At 48.7% G+C, this 20,130-nt stretch overlaps 1 protein-coding gene across 1 annotated transcript in view; it reads left to right on the top strand.

Moving 5' to 3' along the window:
- The window catches only part of LOC135546598 (ephrin type-A receptor 4-like), a 69,519-nt gene that overhangs the window by 21,045 nt on the left and 28,344 nt on the right, over nucleotides 1-20,130 (top strand). Inside the window, exon 4 of the mRNA XM_064975160.1 lies at nucleotides 13,775-13,930. Within this exon, the coding sequence (XP_064831232.1) occupies nucleotides 13,775-13,930 (156 nt within the window). The remainder of the gene's footprint in view (nucleotides 1-13,774; nucleotides 13,931-20,130) is intronic.

The raw sequence follows: 20,130 nt of genomic DNA, 5'->3' as shown, positions 1-20,130 counted from the left end.
TCCTCTCCCTTCTCTCTTCCCTCTCCCTCTCCTCCTCCCTCTCCTCTCCTCCTTCTCCCTCTCCTCCTCCCTCTCCTCCTCCCTCTCTCTCTCCCTTCTCTCTTCCCTCTCCCTCTCCCTCTCCTCCTCCTCCTCCTCCCTCTCCCTCTCCCTCTCCCTTCTCTCTTCCCTCTCCCTCTCCCTCTCCCTTCTCTCTTCCCTCTCCCTCTCCCTTCTCTCTTCCATCTCCTCTCCCTCTTCTCCTCCCTCTCCTCCTCCCTCTCCCTCTCCTCCCCTCCCTCTCCCTCCTCCCTCCTCCCTCTCCCTCTCCCTCCTCCCTCTCCTCCTCTCTCTCCCTCTCCCTTCTCTCTTCCCCCTCTCCCTCTCCCCCTCCCTCTCCTCCTCCTTCTCCCTCTCCTCCTCCCTCTCCTCCTCCCTCTCTCTCTCCCTTCTCTCTTCCCTCTCCCTCTCCCTCTCCTCCTCCTCCTCCTCCTCCCTCTCCCTCTCCCTCTCCCTTCTCTCTTTCCCTCTCCCTCTCCCTCTCCCTTCTCTCTTCCCTCTCCCTCTCCCTTCTCTCTTCCCTCTCCTCCTCCCTCTCCCTCTCCTCCTCCCTCTCCCTTCTCTCTTCCCTCTCCCTCTCCTCCTCCCTCTCCTCCTCCCTCTTCCTCTCCCTCTCCTCCTCCCTCTCCCTCTCCTCCTCACTCTCCCACTCCCCCTCCCTCTCCTCACTCCCCCTCCCCATCCCTCCACCAGATGAATTGTAATTCAGTGATCATTACTGGAGGTGTTGAAGGTTTCTTCCTCCTCGTAGCACGGTCCTGGCTCGACTCTTTCCCCTGCTGTTCCTAACACTCATCGTCCTCTCACCTCACACCCCATTCAGGCCAGGAAAAAAGTGCTTGTTGAGTGTGACCCAAGCAGGCGGGCAGCGCTCTGACAATACAAACACAACAAACGCAACCGAACGCCACCCACATAACCCACATGTAACCACACTGTTAAAACTCCATTCATTTTTCAGCAAATATTCAGCTAACAACCATGAACATTCAGGGGACATTGTGTAAAGAATGGTTTTGGAGCCAGCTCGTTCTCTCTCCACTCCACTCCCTCGTCTTTTTGAAAAGCATCCTCTCTTTGAAGGCTGCGACGGGAAGAGGGAACGATTAAAGTAGTCACGAAGCAAATTAACATGTCAAAAGACCCAGAATAAATACCCCAGGCCGCTCTCTACCCAGACACCCCATCCCTCCCGTCTGCTCTCCCCTCTGCTTCCCTCTCTGTCCTTCCCTCTCTGTCCTTCCCTCTCTGTCCTTCCCTCTCTGTCCTTCCCTCTCTGTCCTTCCCTTTCTGTCCTTCCCTCTCTCCGCGGGTGACTTGTTTTTCAGTCTCCTCCTCTTTCTCTCTCACCACTCTTCTACCCCGCTTTCTTTTTCTTCCTTTCTTTCTTTCTCCTTTCTCTCTCGCTCTTATTCTCTCCTGGAAAAGCATGGTTGATGGACAGACAGAAGGCTCTGAGGAGGAGCGAGAGAGAAAGAGAGAGCGAGGGGGAAGGAGAGAGAGACATGCGCTCCAATCAAGAGGGGGAGGGCAGATGATTTGAAAGAGAGTGAATGAGAGAGGGTTTGAGGCTCTGAAAAGAAAAGAGAGCCACTGCCACTTTCATTGACTTGACTGAGGGAGAAATAGTACTTTTACAAAAAGGAGAGAGAGAAAGAAGGGGGCAGCGAGATGGAGAATAAGACAAAGAAAGGGAGTTAAGTGGGAGAGATTTAGTTCCAGTTTGGCAGCCTTCCTTTTTCTCCACTTCATCCATCTCTTCACCATCTCCCCAAAATCCCTCTGATCAAGGGTATTCTAGAACTGATGTTGAGGTGTGTGTGTGTGTGTGTGTGTGTGTGTGTGTGTGTGTGTGTGTGTGTGTGTGTGTGTGTGTGTGTGTGTGTGTGTGTGTGTGTGTGTGTGTGTGTGTGTGTGTGTGTGTGTGTGTGTGTGTGTGTGTGTGTGTGTGTGTGTGTGTGTGTGTGTGTGTGTAAGTGATCCATCTCTGTGAAATGTGTATGTGCTTCTGTGTGTACGTTTGCGATATTAATTGAGGTACGATCACCCCCTTAACCGTGACTTTTCTCTTAACATTTCAATCATGTAGCGTGAGCTGCACAGCTGAATACAACACCAACATAACCACACATAGATGCTTTGCCTGCCAACTCTCCCTCGGTTTCTCACAATGGAGGCTGATTGCAAACACCTTGACGAGTGTTTCATCTATCTCTCTCTCATTCCCTCCCCCTCCCATTCCATCTATCTCTCCCTCCGATTCCTATCTTAAGCTCCCTCTATCCTGGCAGGCAGAGGAGATGGTCTTTTCTTCACTCGTGATCTTCTTCCCGAGCTCAGAGCTCCTCTGGGAATGAAAGGCCTGGCTGTGGTAATCAGTTAGGGGTTATGACAAAAAGAGCACCCATGGAAAAAAAGGCTTGATCTACTCTGATGGGCCAGAGTCTCGATTCAATGCCCATTTTAATAAGAAAAGGCCTCTTCTAATCACAATCTCCGTGCTGCTGGCACACTAGCCTCCCCCCCCCCCCCGGTAAACACACTGACATACGGGACACACACACGCATACACTGATGAAACTCTGTGTCAGAGCCAGAACTCAGGAGGTGGGGATAGCGGTATGTATGTGACGTGTGTGTGTGTGTGAATAGATGAAGAGACAGAAAATAGATGGAGAGACAGAAAGAATAGATGGAGAGAGAGATGATAGATGGAGAGACAGAAATAATAGATGGAGAGACAGAGAATAGATGGAGAGACAGAGAGAATAGATGGAGAGACCGAGAGAATAGATGGAGAGAGAGAGAATAGATGGAGAGACAGAGAGAATAGATGGAGAGACAGAGAGAATAGATGGAGAGACAGACAGAATAGATGGAGAGACAGAGAGAATAGATGGAGAGACAGAGAGAATAGATGGAGAGACAGAGAGAATAGATGGAGAGACAGAGAATAGATGGAGAGACCAAGAGAATAGATGGAGAGACCAAGAGAATAGATGGAGAGAGAATAGATGGAGAGACAGAGAGAATAGATGGAGAGACAGAGAGAATAGATGGAGAGACAGAGAGAATAGATAGAGAGACAGAGAGAATAGATGGAGAGACAGAGAGAATAGATGGAGAGACAGAGAATAGATGGAGAGACAGAGAATCGATGGAGAGACAGAGAATAGATGGAGAGACCAAGAGAATAGATGGAGAGAGAATAGATGGAGAGACAGAGAGAATAGATGGAGAGAGAGAGAATAGATGGAGAGACAGAGAGAATTGATGGAGAGACAGAGAGAATAGATGGAGAGACAGAGAATAGATGGATAGACAGAGAGAATAGATGGAGAGACAGAGAATAGATGGAGAGACAGAGAGAATAGATGGAGAGACAGAGAGAATAGATGGAGAGACAGAGAATAGATGGATAGACAGAGAGAATAGATGGAGAGACAGAGAATAGATGGAGAGACAGAGAGAATAGATGGAGAGACAGACAGAATAGATGGAGAGACAGAGAGAATAGATGGAGAGACAGAGAGAATAGATGGAGAGACAGAGAGAATAGATGGAGAGACAGAGAGAATAGATGGAGAGACAGAGAATAGATGGAGAGACAGAGAATAGATGGAGAGACCAAGAGAACAGATGGAGAGACAGAGAGAATAGATGGAGAGACAGAGAGAATAGATGGAAAGACAGAGAGAATAGATGGAGAGACAGAGAATAGATGGAGAGACAGAGAATAGATGGAGAGACCAAGAGAACAGATGGAGAGACAGAGAGAATAGATGGAGAGACAGAGAGAATAGATGGAGAGACAGAGAATAGATGGAGAGACCAAGAGAATAGACGGAGAGAGAATAGATGGAGAGACAGAGAGAATAGATGGAGAGACAGAGAGAATAGATGGAGAGAATAGATGGAGAGAGAGAGAATAGATGGAGAGACAGAGAGAATAGATGGAGAGACAGAGAATAGATGGAGAGACAGAGAATAGATGGAGAGAGAGAGAATTGATGGAGAGACAGAGAGAATAGATGGAGAGACAGAGAATAGATGGAGAGACAGAGAATAGATGGAAAGACAGAGAATAGATAGAGAGACAGAGAATAGATGGAGAGACAGAGAATAGATGGAGAGACAGAGAATAGATGGAGAGACAGAGAATAGATGGAGAGACAGAGAATAGATGGAGAGGGTGAGAGTATGGTAGTTTAGTGAGATGAAGAAAGAGATCAACAAGACAGATAGATGGCGAGAAACTCGACACACTCATTTCTGGTAGTTCCAATTTTTGAAACTTCAAAGACGGCCATACATTTTCAGATGAACTCTTTTCTGTTCATGTTTGGGGTGTCCCTCTATCAATCTGTAGACATGTCTGTCTGCACATCAAATGTGTAACCTAAACGCTACACATTAGCACTATAACCTGCCCTAACCGCACGCCATTTTCCTACATATCAGGTTACCCATCCTCCTCAGCCCTCCTCACCACCAGGTTCAACCAGCCAGGGGGAAAGCCAAGGGTTAACGATGGGGGCGTTACCATGACAAAGCAGCTGACAGCATTTTTAGCTTACAGAGGTATTGCTTCCATGTCAACACATGACCTCATTTCTGGATCTGGAGTAGGCCTCTTCTCAGGGACAGGCAGGGGACGGTCAGTGGGAGCAGCAACGGGTCTAAGAGACATGACAAGAGGTCAGGGGTCTGCAGAGTGACAGTAGTGGACTGTGTGACTGTGTGATTCTGGGATGGGATGTTTGGAGTATTAGTGACCCTGCAAAGTTGTATGCATACACACAGGCCAGGCGGACGCACAAAAGGAATGCACTCAGTGTTCACACACACACACACACACACACACACACACACACACACACACACACACACACACACACACACACACACACACACACACACACACACACACACACACACACACACACACACACACACACACACACACACACACACACACACACACACACACACACACACACACACACACACACACACACACACACACACACACACACACACACACACACACACACACACACAGAGCGCATACACTAACACACAGAGCTCATACGTGCGCACATAAACACACACAGACACACAATAGGAGGTGTTTGGCCCCAGACAGACTGACGGCTGGGAGCTACTAGTGGATTACCTAATCAAACAACCTAAAATACCCTGCATGTGATTAGAAGATATTATTGAGGTTGTAGTAAAATGCTTGTGTTTCTAGCTCCAACAGTGCAGTAATATCTAACTAAATGCTTGTGCTTCTAGCTCCAACAGTGCAGTAAAATCTAACTAAATGCTTGTGTTTCTAGGTCCGACAGTGCAGTAATAGCTAACTGAATGCTTGTGCTTCTAGCTCCACCAGTGCAGTATTATCTAACTAAATGCTTGTGCTTCTAGCTCCGACAGTGCAGTAATATCTAACTGAATGCTTGTGCTTCTAGCTCCGACAGTGCAGTAATATCTAACTGAATGCTTGTGCTTCTAGCTCCAACAGTGCAGTATTATCTAACTAAATGCTTGTGCTTCTAGCTCCAACAGCGCAGTAATATCTAACTAAATGCTTGTGCTTCTAGCTCCAACAGTGCAGTAATATCTAACTAAATGCTTGTGCTTCTAGCTCCACCAGTGCAGTATTATCTAACTAAATGCTTGTGCTTCTAGCTCCAACAGTGCAGTAATATCTAACTAAATGCTTGTGCTTCTAGCTCCGACAGTGCAGTATTATCTAACTAAATGCTTGTGCTTCTAGCTCCGACAGTACAGTAATATCTAACAAGTAATAGCTAACAAATTAACATAAACCCAATACAACATAAACCCAATACAACACAAATCTGAGTAGGAATGAATTAAGACTATATATATATATACCTATGGAATAGCGATGTTAGAGTAGAACAGACTAAGATACTGTAGAATAGTATAGAATACAGTATATACATATGAGATGAGTAATGCCAGATATGTAAACACTATTAAAGTGACTCGTGTTCCATTCCTTAAAGTGGCCAGTGATTCCCAGTCTATGCCTATAGGCAGCAGCCTCTAATGTGCTAGTGGTGGCTGTTTAACAGTCTGGTGGCCTTGAGATAGAAGCTATTTTTCAGTCTCTCGGTCCCAGCTTTGATGCACCTGTACTGACCTCACCTTCTAGATGTTAACGGGGTGAACAGGCAGTGGTTCGGGTGTTTGATGGCCTTGATTATCTTTTTGGCCTTCCTGTGACATCGGGTGCTGTAGGTGTCCTGGAGGGTAGGTAGTTTGCCCCCGGTGATGCGTTGGGCAGATCGCACTACCCTCTGGAGAGCCTTGCGGTTGCGGACGGTGCAGTTGCCATACCAGTTGGTGATGCAGCCCAACAGGATGCTGTCAATTGTGCATCTGTAAAAGTTTGTCAGGGTTTTAGGTGACAAGCCACATTTCTTTAGCCTCCTGAGGTTGAAGAGGCTCTGTTGCGCCTTCTTCACCATGCTCTCTGTGTGGGTGGTCCATTTCAGTTTGTCAGTGATGTGTACGCCAAGGATATGTGTGTGTGTGTGTGTGTGTGTGTGTGTGTGTGTGTGTGTGTGTGTGTGTGTGTGTGTGTGTGTGTGTGTGTGTGTGTGTGTGTGTGTGTGTGTAATGACTGAATTATGTACGTAGGTGCTTTATGATGTGCTTGAGGAAATACTGACCTTTGTTTACCTTATTTATAGAGACAGTTTCCATATTGCTTCCCTTTCCTCTTCTCCTATTCTTATAGCCGTGTGTGTGTTGTTTGTTCCCCTTTCACATGCTCCCTTTGCCTGTCCCAATCTTGTTGACTCTACAGTACAGGATGGCGACCACATCAGCCAATTGTTGATCTGTGTGTGGTGGGAAGTCCCTTAGCACAACAACACTAGCATACCCCCACCACACTGTTAACCCCCCCCCCCCCCTATAATTGAATAAAAATCCAACTCAGAAAAGCATGTCAGATACTCCCCTCCCACCCTCTCACCACCACCTTTCCCCCTTCAGGACTCTGTGGAATTCTAGTATTGACATTTTATTTGATTTTTGAACATGTATTTGACCTTTATTTAACTAGGCAAGTCAGTTAAGAACAAATTCTCATTTTCAATGACGGCCTAAGAACAGTAACCACTTAGTCTACCTGCTGCACCACTGTCATCCGCTAGAATAATCCCTCAAAGCCTGCTGTGTGTTTTTGTGCACAGAAGATTTTGAAACAGAGTGTATGTGCAGTATAAATGTGTATGAGAGACTTTGTGTGTGCTTGAGTGTACATGCAGTTGTGTATAGAACATATGCAAGAGTATGTGTTGGTATGGGTGTGTATGTGTGTGTAGGCATTGTTATTCATTATCCACCTGCCGTGTGAATCCTGGGTCACAAAAGGTCTGTAGCGTTCTGGCGCTAACCCGGCCTGGGTGGTGCCACCCGCAGAACCTGGCACGGGCACAAGAGTGGAATCTGAGCACCCCTCCACCTAATAGGTCCAAGTCAAGCAATGTTTCACCACACACAAAGGTGGATCTGTTTAAACTACCTGCCACTCTGTCTCTTTCCCGTCTCTCTGTTTCTCTCCCTCTGTCTTTCTTTGTCTCTCTCTGTCTCTGTCTTGCCCACTATCTCTTTCTTTCTCTCTGTCTCACTTTGTCTCAATCACTCTCTGTTTTTTTCTCTCTCTGCTCTTGCTCTCCATCCCAGAAGTCCCCCTCCACACCATTTGTCCATTCTTGAAGGGTGGACTTTTCCTCTCAGTGTTCTGGGTGTAATACAGTCGATTTCGCTGATATAGCCATTGTGCTAAAAGGCTCCTGGACACTGTGGTCCAATACAGAGAGAACAGGGTGGAGTGGTGGAGAGGTGGGAAGTGGGGCCTACGTGACATAAAGAATACAGAGACCTGGGCCTGCAGGAGGTTTGAAAACAATATTTCAATATTAAAGTTATGCAATCCAAATAATAACAATAGTAGGTACCATGATGCAACCCGTTAAGCAAAATGGATGAGAACAGTCATTACCTTTTAAAAATGATCTGTCCTATGTTCTTACATAGTTAAACTTGGAGTTTGATAGTGGTATAAAATCATAAGTGTTGTTCATTTATGCACAAACAAAAATGATGCAAACAATTTCTCTATTCTTCATTTGTACCTCAGGTTTTCCCTCTGTTGTGTTGGCCTCAGGTTTTGGCTTGGCGTGTGTTCATAGTTGTGTCAGATAAAGCCATTTTAATTAGAGCAGCTTCTTGGGTGGCTCCTGGGTGATGGATTGTTTCTGTTGGAAATACATTTATAAATCATCTGACTCTGACAGACAGACCCAGACAGACCTCGGGCAACCAAGGGGAACTGGTCTGGCATCAGCTTTATATATTAGCCATGTTTGCTCTCCTATCAACTGTTATCATTTTTGGTTAAAATTGGACCTTAATTAGGGCTACTATGGACATCACCCCAGATATTAGCGTTTAGTGCTTCTACTACGACTCCTTTTCCCACCAAACAGGTTAAGGTTAAGATGCGTGTCTGTCATCAATCATTGTGATAGGTTTCGGTGGCTGTGTGTCTCTCATCCATCACACTGATAGGTTTCGGTGGCCGTGTAGCTGCGTGTCACCTTCAGAGCCGGGGATAATTAATAACCCCACAAACTGAGTTAACAACTTAACCTGTTCCACGATCCTGCTGTTTTAATGACAGTTGCTAGCGGTTAGCGCCTAGTTAGCCCCAGCTAATAGCCAGAGGCTCAGGTTTTTGGATTTGTATGTTTTTTTTGTTTCCCTTTTTATCTCTCTATGTGGGTTTGTGTGTGTGCATGGGAAGGGATAGTGAGTCCATTACTTAGAAACCTGCTTTATTCCGTCTGTCTGCCAGCTGGGAGAGAGAGAACCCAAACTGTTGCTACAAACTTGGAAGCACAGAATTGTCTAGAATGTCATTGTATGCTGTAGCATTAAGATTTACCTTCACTGGAACTAAGGGGCCTAGCCCAGACCATGAAAAACAACCCCAGACCGTTATTCATTCTCCACCAAACTTTACAGTTGGCGCTATGAATTCAGGCAAGGACAGACAATTTTTACTGACACGCGCTTCAGCACTTGGCAGTCCCATTCTGTGAGCTTGTGGCCTACCACTACGTGGCTGAGCAGTTGTTGCTCCTAGACGTTTCCACTTCACAAAAACTGCACTTACAGTTGACCGGGGCAGCTCTAGCAGGGCAGACATTTTATGAAATGACTTGTTGGGAAGGTAACTTAAGACGGTGCAACATTGAAAGTCACTGAGCTCTTCAGTAAGGCCATTCTACTGTCAATTTTTGTCTATGGAGATTGCATGGCGGTGTGCTCAATTGTATACACCTGTCAGCAACAGGAGTGGCTGAAATAGCAAAATCCACTAATTTGAAGAGGTGTCCACATACTTTTGTATATATAATGTAGTTTGAAAATAACATGCTGGCTCTTTAAGGTAGAGGAAAGGAGATTCTCTCTTTGCCCTCAGGTTTGAAAACAGATCGCTTTGTTGTGAAAGAAAAGGCTTTGTGAGGACGCCTCAGTCCCCTTCAGAAGAACACTCACTGTCTGTTAGGACTGAGACAAGAGCCACTGAATTTCAGAACCAAAAGAAAACAAAGCATTTGGAAGAAAGGGGGAAACGATATAGTTTGAACTTGATTATTTTTCGGTATAAAGGAAACAATTGTTCTGTCTGGGAAAGCCCAGTTTATGTGTGTTTAGCGTGTTGCATTCTTGGGTTTTGGCTGGCTATTCATGGGGTTATTTCCTTCTTTCTATCATGCTTTATGTCTCGGGTGTATAGGAAGCTTTGTTGTGTGGCCTGGTGAGTGGGTATCTGCCATGGTGTGCGTGCAGGTCAGTTGATGAAGTTTTAGTAGCTGGATGTGTAGTGTATTTCAGTAGGCTACTGTGGAGGATATTGTGGGCTATTTGAAGACTAATGTGCAGGTAGTTGTCATTGTGTGGAGGACATTGTTGAGTTTTTAGTCGGTGGATGTGTAGGTAGTTAGTTGTCATTGTATCGCCAGCTTTTGTGTGGTTTTTGCAGATGGTCGCGTCGGCCGTTTTGTTTTGAACAGATGTTTTCCACTTTTCCATCGTCTCACACGGTGAGCCCAATTCACCAACACAATCCCCACCACCCCGACAAAATGACTCGTTAACTCCCAGAAGCCCCCTCTCCTTATCCCACACCCCCACATGTGCTTCAGCTTACAGACAACACAGAGAGAGGAGAGAGGGGTGAGGAAGGGTGACAAAGAAAAGACTAAAGCAATAGAGGAGGGTTGAATGAGTGAAAGAAGCGAGAGGGATGAAGGGAGGAATGCGATGTCCCAGTTGATTCCATTTTGAGCCATTCCAGAATAGAACAGTAAGTCACCAGTCCCTTTGATCTCCCAGCACCAGGATCTGGCACCTGACAAAAACCTACCGCTCTGAAAGGAGGCATGGGGAGAGAGAGAAGGAGTTGGAGGAGAGAAGGAGGGAGGGAGGGAGGGAGAGAGAGAAGGAGGGAGGGAGGGAGAGAGAGAAGGAGTTGGAGGAGAGAAGGAGGGAGGGAGAGAGGAATAGGGACACGAGGAAAAGGAAATGGGGATATAGAGAAAAATACTATTACAGGTGGAAGGTTGTGTGAATGCTAATGGAGAATCAGACGATATAATGAAGGCTCCTTACCTAGCCCAGCCCATATGACTTCCTCTGAATTTCTCTGTGTGTGTGCCTGTTAATGTGTGTATGTGTCTGTTAATGTTTGCGTGCATGTTGGTCATGGCCGGTCTGGGCAGTGATACATCCATGTGGTCTTAAGGGAGATTCCTTAGTAAATCCTCAGTCGTTCAGACCACCCAGCATTGTGGTCTCTCTCTCTCTCTCTCTCTCTCTCTCTCTCTCTCTCTCTCTCTCTCTCTCTCTCTCTCTCTCTCACACAAAAAAAACTCCTAATGGGAAGCAAATTCCCTAGCTTTACTAGGATTTCAGCCTCTCTTCCTAGTGCCTTTTCCTATCCGCAGGGCAAGAAACCATTATAAACACTTCTCTATGTTGACATACCCTTTCAAACTATTTCCAAGATACAAAATCCAGACCACAAATGAAGATGCCAACCAATCTCTATGTCAAAGGGGGATTTTGAGGGTTTGCAAATAATTCTGCTGAAGAATAAGGCTGGGGCTATTTGGTAGTGGAGGTCACCTCAGGGCAGATTGATTATCACAGAGTAATAAACTCCTCAGCCATGCACAGTGTGAGCTGGATCTCTCCTCACACCACTCTCAACCTCTCTTTCTCATTACACAGAGGCCATGGCTCAAAGACCCAGAAGCATGGACCTCAATTAACTCTCCCCCCAGCTTTCAGTGAGGGGTGATCATTCTAAACCAGCTGGATCTCCCCCCGCCTCCCCTGGTCAGCTTCCTGGTCATAGCACATTGACAAAACCACCTCCTAAACCTGACGTTTCTCTTAAAACTCTCAAAACAGTCACAACCCCTCAACACAATACCCGTCCCTGTCGTGCCTCTGTGATGCATTTTGGCGTTAAAGATTGTCAAAGATCCTGAACAGAAAGAGAGATAACACAAAGCACCTTCCGTTTTAATCCTCCCCTCTGTCTTCCACTGTGAGAAGAAGACTAGAGGCTCTCCTCTCCTCTAACCCCTGCTGGCATGAATCAAAGAGGACCTTAGCGCTGAGCGTTAGCTGGTGAAGCAACAGGGATTGGGTCTGATTGACTGGGAGGGGATGTGGAGATAAAGACTCAGCAGGTAGCAAGCAGCAAGCTGTGCTGGGCTGGGCTGGGCTGAGCTGGGCTGAGCTGGGCTGGGCTGAGCTGGGCTGGGCTGGGCTGAGCTGGGCTGAGCTAGGCTGAGCTGGGCTGGGCTGGGCTGAGCTGAGCTGGGCTGGGCTGGGCTGAGCTGGGCTGGGCTGGGCTGGGCTGGGCTGAGCTGGGCTGAGCTGGGCTGGGCTGAGCTGGGCTGAGCTAGGCTGAGCTGGGCTGGGCTGGGCTGGGCTGGGCTGAGCTGGGCTGGGCTGAGCTGGGCTGAGCTACGCTGAGCTGGGCTGGGCTGGGCTGGGCTGAGCTGAGCTGGGCTGGGCTGGGCTGGGCTGAGCTGGGCTGAGCTGGGCTGTGGGATACCAAAGGCTATGCTAGTCCTGTGGCTAGCTGATGTTAACGGGGGAGGGACACACAGGGAAAGGAGCCCAGTTTCATTATTGTGGCGCAGAGTAAGGGATTTCCCTCACTTTTTGGGATTTGTGGACTTTCTTGTGTGTGTGTAGGTGTGTGTGTGTTCCTTGTGTGTGTGAGAGTCTGTGTGAAAAGGCATCAGTTTGAGTTAGCGTGGTGGATGCATGTGGGACTTTGAACACTACTCAAAGTGTTTGTGTGTTTTGTCTCATGAATTTATGAATATGGATTTACAAATTCATGCCTTTGAATGCCTTTTTGGGACTTATGGACTTACCCAGCCTTGTATAAAACACTCACATAATTACACACTTTATTTCTACAGGGAAATGGTTCCTCACACACACACACACACGCACGCACGCACGCACGCACGCACGCACGCACGCACGCACGCACGCACACACACACACACACACACACACACACACACACACACACACACACACACACACACACACACACACACACACACACACACACACACACACACACACACACACACACACACCCCAGGGCTCAATGCCAAGGCTCAATGCCATTTGCTGGGCCTGCCAAGGACTCAGTGATTGACAGGTTATTTGGCCCAATCGGTATCCTGGCTGTCTGAACCGCACCTCTCACAGAATCCATCTTTTGTCCTCCTCTTCTGGTCCAGTGCTCTTGGGTGAAATGGAACCCTCTAGACTTCCCAGATATTATGGAAACCGGTACAGTAGAGAGGAACTCCTTGAAAGCCGAAATCACAATTTAAGCTGTCAATCAAGAGGAAAGGGTAGCACCAACCTTCACCATAGTCAGAAAAGTGTAACCTAGGTTACAATTTGAGGCATTTGTAGTGTAGTGTAGGCCTTATGGACTGAGAACCTGGCTCAGAGGAGACACTGGGCCAAACGAGGTGACATATGTTTGTTAATTGTGTTGGAACGCCCATGGCGTTGCGTACATTGCACATTGCAGCCCTGCCAATAAAGCATAGTTTAATTCTAGAGAGGGAGGAGGGGAGGTTCTGTGATATTTTTTGTAACTCTTGTATGGTAACTTCTCTCTATATTATTCCAATGAAATCCAGCCACAGGGCATTGGTGAAATGTCTGGGTTTGAGAGGAGAGATGGGTAGAGCTGGAGAAAATGAATAGAAGATAGAAACCTCAGTCAGCTTGTTGAATCGCCCAACAAGAGAAGGAGAAATAGAGAGATTTTTTTATTTTATTTTACTAGGCAAGTAAGTTAAGAACAAATTCTTATTTTCAATGATGGCCTAGGAACAGTGGGTTAACTGCCTGTTCAGGGGTAGAACGACAGATTTGTACCTTGTCAGCTCAGGGATTCGAACTTGCAACCTTTCGGTTACGAGTCCAACACTCTAACCACTAGGCTACCTTTGACAGAGAGCAGCATTACACAGTGGTTTTACTATCTTGTAGTGTGTACTCCCTGTGAGTGTTCTATGTTCCCTGCCGACTGACTTTGTCTCTCTCGCTATCTGTGTTCTTACAGCCTGTAAGATTGGCTACTACCGTGCCCTGGCCACAGACGGGGCCTGCTCCAAGTGTCCTCTCCACAGCTACTCTGTCAGAGAGGGATCCACATCCTGTGCCTGTGACAAGGGCTACTTCCGCTCAGAGACTGACCCTGCATCCATGCCATGCACCAGTAAGTGTACACGCAAGCACGTACGCATGCACACACACGCACACACACACACACACACACACACACACACACACACACACACACACACACACACACACACACACACACACACACACACACACACACACACACACACACACACACACACACACACACACACACACACACACACACTAACACAGTGGTTGCACACACAGCTGGCGTTTAATAGTTGCATTCTGATTCCAGGTGGTACTTAGTGATCACTCAATGTGACAAAGAACTAATGAGGAAAGACTGCATCCAAGATTCACTCTTCCACCAGAGTGTGAGAGCGATAGGGAAGGAGAGAGAGAGAGCGATAGGGAAGGAGAGAGAGAGAGCGATATGGAAGGAGAGAGAGAGAGCGATAGGGAGAGAGAGAGCGATAGGGAAGGAGAGAGAGAGAGCGATAAGGAAGGAGAGAGAGCAATAGGGAAGGAGAGAGAGAGCGATAGGGAAGGAGAGAGAGACAGCGATAGGGAAGGAAAGAGAGCAATAGGGAAGGAGAGAGAGCGATAGGGAAGGAGAGAGAGAGAGCGATAGGGAGAGAGAGAGAGAGCGATAGGGAAGGAGAGAGATAGAGCGATAGGGAAGGAGAGAGAGAGAGCGATAGGGAAGGAGAGAGAGAGAGCGATAGGGAAGGAGAGAGTGAGAGCGATAGGGAAGGAGAGAGTGAGAGCGATAGGGAAGGAGAGAGAGAGCGATAGGGAAGGAGAGAGTGAGAGCGATAGGGAAGGAGAGAGTGAGAGCGATAGGGAAGGAGAGAGAGAGAGCGATAGGGAAGGAGAAAGTGAGAGCGATAGGGAAGGAGAGAGAGAGAGCGATAGGGAAGGAGAGAGTGAGAGCAATAGGGAAGGAGAGAGAGCGATAGGGAAGGAGAGAGAGAGAGTGATAGGGAGAGAGAGAGAGCGATAGGGAAGGAGAGAGAGAGAGCGATAGGGAAGGACAGAAAGCGATAGGGAAGGAGAGAGAGAGAGCGATAGGGAAGGAGAGAGAGAGCGATAGGGAAGGAGAGAGAGAGCGATAGGGAAGGAGAGAGAGAGAGCGATAGGGAAGGAGAGAGAGCAATAGGGAAGGAGAGAGAGAGAGCTATAGGGAAGGAGAGAGAGAGCGATAGGGAAGGAGAGAGAGCAATAGGGAAGGAGATAGAGCGATAGGGAAAGAGAGAGAGAGCGATAGGGAAGGAGAGAGGGAGAGCGATAGGGAAGGAGAGAGAGAGAGCGATAGGGAGAGAGAGAGAGAGCGATAGGGAAGGAGAGAGATAGAGCGATAGGGAAGGAGAGAGAGAGAGCGATAGGGAAGGAGAGAGAGAGAGCGATAGGGAAGGAGAGAGTGAGAGCGATAGGGAAGGAGAGAGAGAGAGCGATAGGGAAGGAGAGAGTGAGAGCGATAGGGAAGGAGAGAGTGAGAGCGATAGGGAAGGAGAGAGAGAGAGCGATAGGGAAGGAGAGAGTGAGAGCGATAGGGAAGGAGAGAGAGAGAGCGATAGGGAAGGAGAGAGTGAGAGCGATAGGGAAGGAGAGAGAGAGAGCGATAGGGAAGGAGAGAGTGAGAGCGATAGGGAAGGAGAGAGTGAGAGCGATAGGGAAGGAGAGAGTGAGAGCGATAGGGAAGGAGAGAGAGAGAGCGATAGGGAAGGAGAAAGTGAGAGCGATAGGGAAGGAGAGAGAGAGAGCGATAGGGAAGGAGAGAGTGAGAGCAATAGGGAAGGAGAGAGAGCGATAGGGAAGGAGAGAGAGAGAGTGATAGGGAGAGAGAGAGAGCGATAGGGAAGGAGAGAGAGAGCGATAGGGAAGGAGAGAAAGCGATAGGGAAGGAGAGAGAGAGAGCGATAGGGAAGGAGAGAGAGAGCGATAGGGAAGGAGAGAGAGAGCGATAGGGAAGGAGAGAGAGAGCGATAGGGAAGGAGAGAGAGCAATAGGGAAGGAGAGAGAGAGAGCTATAGGGAAGGAGAGAGAGAGAGCGATAGGGAAGGAGAGAGAGCAATAGGGAAGGAGATAGAGCGATAGGGATGGAGAGAGAGAGAGCGATAGGGAAGGAGAGAGAGAGAGCGATAGGGAAGGAGAGAGTGAGAGCGATAGGGAAGGAGAGAGAGAGGGATAGGGAAGGAGAGAGTGAGAGCGATAGGGAAGGAGAGAGTGAGAGCGATAGGGAAGGAGAGAGATAGAGTGATAGGGAAGGAGAGAGAGAGAGCGATAGGGAAGGAGAGAGAGAGAGCGATAGGGAAGGAGAGGAGAGAGTGAGAGCGATAGGGAAGGAGAGAGTGAGAGCGATAGGGAAGGAGAGAGAGAGAGCGATAGGGAAGGAGAGAGTGAGAGCGATAGGGAAGGAGAGAGTGAGAGCGATAGGGAAGGAGAGAGAGAGAGAGCGATAGGGAAGGAGAGAGAGAGAGCGATAGGGAAGGAGAGAGAGAGAGCGATAGGGAAGGAGAGAGTGAGAGCGATAGGGAAGGAGAGAGAGAGAGCGATAGGGAAGGAGAGAGTGAGAGCGATAGGGAAGGAGAGAGTGAGAGCGATAGGGAAGGAGATAGATAGAGCGATAGGGAAGGAGAGAGAGAGAGCGATAGGGAAGGAGAAAGTGAGAGCGATAGGGAAGGAGAGAGAGAGCGATAGGGAAGGAGAGAGTGAGAGCAATAGGGAAGGAGAGAGAGCGATAGGGAAGGAGAGAGAGAGAGTGATAGGGAGAGAGAGAGAGCGATAGGGAAGGAGAGAGAGAGCGATAGGGAAGGACAGAAAGCGATAGGGAAGGAGAGAGAGAGCGATAGGGAAGGAGAGAGAGAGCGATAGGGAAGGAGAGAGAGAGCGATAGGGAAGGAGAGAGAGAGAGCGATAGGGAAGGAGAGAGAGCAATAGGGAAGGAGAGAGAGAGAGCTATAGGGAAGGAGAGAGAGAGCGATAGGGAAGGAGAGAGAGCAATAGGGAAGGAGATAGGCGATAGGGAAAGAGAGAGAGAGAGCGATAGGGAAGGAGAGAGAGGGAGAGCGATAGGGAAGGAGAGAGAGAGAGCGATAGGGAGAGAGGAGAGAGCGATAGGGAAGGAGAGAGATAGAGCGATAGGGAAGGAGAGAGAGAGAGCGATAGGGAAGGAGAGAGAGAGAGCGATAGGGAAGGAGTGAGTGAGAGCGATAGGGAAGGAGAGAGTGAGAGCGATAGGGAAGGAGAGAGAGAGAGCGATAGGGAAGGAGAGAGAGAGAGCGATAGGGAAGGAGAGAGTGAGAGCGATAGGGAAGGAGAGAGAGAGAGCGATAGGGAAGGAGAGAGTGAGAGCGATAGGGAAGGAGAGAGAGAGAGCGATAGGGAAGGAGAGAGTGAGGCGATAGGGAAGGGAAGGAGAGAGAGCGATAGGGAACCGAGAGAGTGAGAGCGATAGGGAAGGAGAGAGTGAGAGCGATAGGGAAGGAGAGAGTGAGAGCGATAGGGAAGGAGAGAGAGAGCGATAGGGAAGGAGAAAGTGAGAGCGATAGGGAAGGAGAGAGAGAGAGATAGGGAAGGAGAGAGTGAGAGCAATAGGGAAGGAGAGAGAGCGATAGGGAAGGAGAGAGAGAGATTGATAGGGAGAGAGAGAGAGCGATAGGGAAGGAAGAGAGAGAGCGATAGGGAAGGAGAGAAAAGCGATAGGGAAGGAGAGAGAGAGAGCGATAGGGAAGGAGAGAGAGAGCGATAGGGAAGGAGAGAAAGAGCGATAGGGAAGGAGAGAGAGAGAGCGATAGGGAAGGAGAGAGAGCAATAGGGAAGGAGAGAGAGAGAGCTATAGGGAAGGAGAGAGAGAGCGATAGGGAAGGAGAGAGAGCAATAGGGAAGGAGATAGAGCGATAGGGATGGAGAGAGAGAGCGATAGGGAAGGAGAGAGAGAGCGATAGGGAAGGAGAGAGAGAGAGAGCGATAGGGAAGGAGAGAGAGAGAGCGATAGGGAAGGAGAGAGAGAGAGCGATAGGGAGAGAGAGAGCGATAGGGAAGGAGAGAGAGAGAGCGATAGGGAAGGAGAGAGAGAGAGCGATAGGGAAGTAGAGAGAGAGCGATAGGGAAGGAGAGAGAGAGCGATGGGGAAGGAGAGAGAGAGAGCGATAGGGAAGGAGAGAGCGATAGGGAAGGAGAGAGAGAGCGATAGGGAAGAAGAGAGAGAGAGCGATAGGGAAGGAGAGAGAGAGCGATAGGGGAGGAGAGAGAGAGAGCGATAGGGAAGGAGAGAGAGAGAGATAGGGAAGGAGAGAGTGAGAGCGATAGGGAAGGAGAGAGTGAGAGCGATAGGGAAGGAGAGAGAGAGAGCGATAGGTAAGGAGAGAGTGAGAGCGATAGGGAAGGAGAGAGTGAGAGCGATAGGGAAGGAGAGAGTGAGAGCGATAGGGAAGGAGAGTGAGAGCGATAGGGAAGGAGAGAGTGAGAGCGATAGGGAAGGAGAGAGAGAGCGATAGGGAAGGAGAGAGAGCGATAGGGAAGGAGAGAGAGAGAGCGATAGGGAAGGAGAGAGTGAGAGCGATAGGGAAGGAGAGAGTGAGAGCGATAGGGAAGGAGAGAGTGAGGCGATAGGGAAGGAGAGAGTGAGAGCGATAGGGAAGGAGAGAGAGCGATAGGGAAGGAGAGAGAGCGATAGGGATGGAGAGAGAGCAATAGGGAAGGAGCGAGAGATAGGGAAAGAGAGAGAGAGCGATAGCGATAGGGAAGGAGAGAGAGATAGGGAAAGAGAGAGAGAGCGATAGGGAAGGAGAGAGTGAGAGCGATAGGGAAGGAGAGAGAGTGATAGGAAAGGAGAGAGAGCGATAGGGAAGGAGAGAGAGAGAGCGATAGGGAAGGAGAGAGAGATACGGAAAGAGAGAGAGAGTGATAGGGAAGGAGAGAGAGATAGGGAAGGAGAGAGAGAGTGATGGGGAAGGAGAGAGAGAGAGCGATAGGGAAGGAGAGAGAGAGTGATAGGGATGGAGAGAGAGCAATAGGGAAGGAGAGAGATAGGGAAAGAGAGAGAGAGCGATAGGGAAAGTGAGAGAGAGCGATAGGATATGAGAGAGAGAGCGATAGGGAAGGAGAGAGAGAGCGATAGGGAAGGAGAGAGAGAGAGCGACAGGGAAGGGGAGAGAGAGCGATAGGGAAGGGGAGAGAGAGCGATAGGGAAGGGGAGAGAGAGAGTTATAGGAAAGGAAATAGAGAGAGTGATATGGAAGGAGAGAGAGTGATAGGGAAGGAGCGAGAGAGAGCAATAGGGAAGGAGAAAGAGAGAGCAATAGGGAAGGAGAGAGAGTGTGATAGGGAAGGAGAGAGAGCGATAGGGAAGGAGAGAGAGTGTGATAGGGAAGGAGAGAGAGCGATAGGGAAAGAGAGAGAGAGCGATAGGGAAGGAGACAGAGAGTTATAGGGAAGGAGAGAGAGAGCGATAGGGAAGGAGAGAGAGTGATAGGGAAGGAGGGAGAGTGATAGGGAAGGAGAGATAGCGACAGGGAAGGAGAGAGAGAGTGATAGGGAAGGAGAGAGAGAGCGATAGGGAAGGAGAGAGAGAGCGATAGGGAAGAAGAGAGAGTGATAGGGAAGGAGAGAGAGTGATAGGGAAGGAGAGAGAGCGATCTGGAAGGAGAGAGAGAGTGATAGGGATGGAGAGAGAGTGTGATAGGGAAGGAGAGAGAGAGTGATAGGGAAGGAGCGAGAGTGATAGGGAAGGTGAGAGAGCGATAGGGAAGGAGAGAGAGCGATAGGGAAGGAGAGAGAGAGATAGGGAAAGAGAGAGAGAGCGATAGGGAAGGAGAGAGAGATAGGGAAAGAGAGAGAGTGATAGGGAAGGAGAGAGAGAGAGCGATAGGGAAGGAGAGAGAGAGAGCGATAGGGAAAGAGAGAGAGTGCGATAGGGAAAGAGAGAGAGAGCGATAGGATAGGAGAGAGAGAGCGATAGGGAAGGAGAGAGAGAGCGATAGGGAAGGAGAGAGAGAGCGTCAGGGAAGGGGAGAGAGAGCGATAGGGAAGGGGAGAGAGAGCGATAGGGAAGGGGAGAGAGAGAGTGATAGGAAAGGAGCGAGAGAGAGCAATAGGGAAGGAGAAAGAGAGAGCGATAGGGAAGGAGAGAGAGTGATAGGGAAGGACAGAGAGAGAGAGTGATAGGGAAGGTGAGAGAGAGAGTGATAGGGAAGGAGAAAGAGAGTGATAGGGAAGGTGAGAGAGAGAGTGATAGGGAAGGAGAAAGAGAGTGATAGGGAAGGT

Source organism: Oncorhynchus masou, chromosome 9 (assembly GCF_036934945.1).
Source record: "Oncorhynchus masou masou isolate Uvic2021 chromosome 9, UVic_Omas_1.1, whole genome shotgun sequence".
Lineage (NCBI taxonomy): Eukaryota > Metazoa > Chordata > Actinopteri > Salmoniformes > Salmonidae > Oncorhynchus > Oncorhynchus masou.
This window is presented reverse-complemented; position numbering and strand designations above follow the sequence as displayed.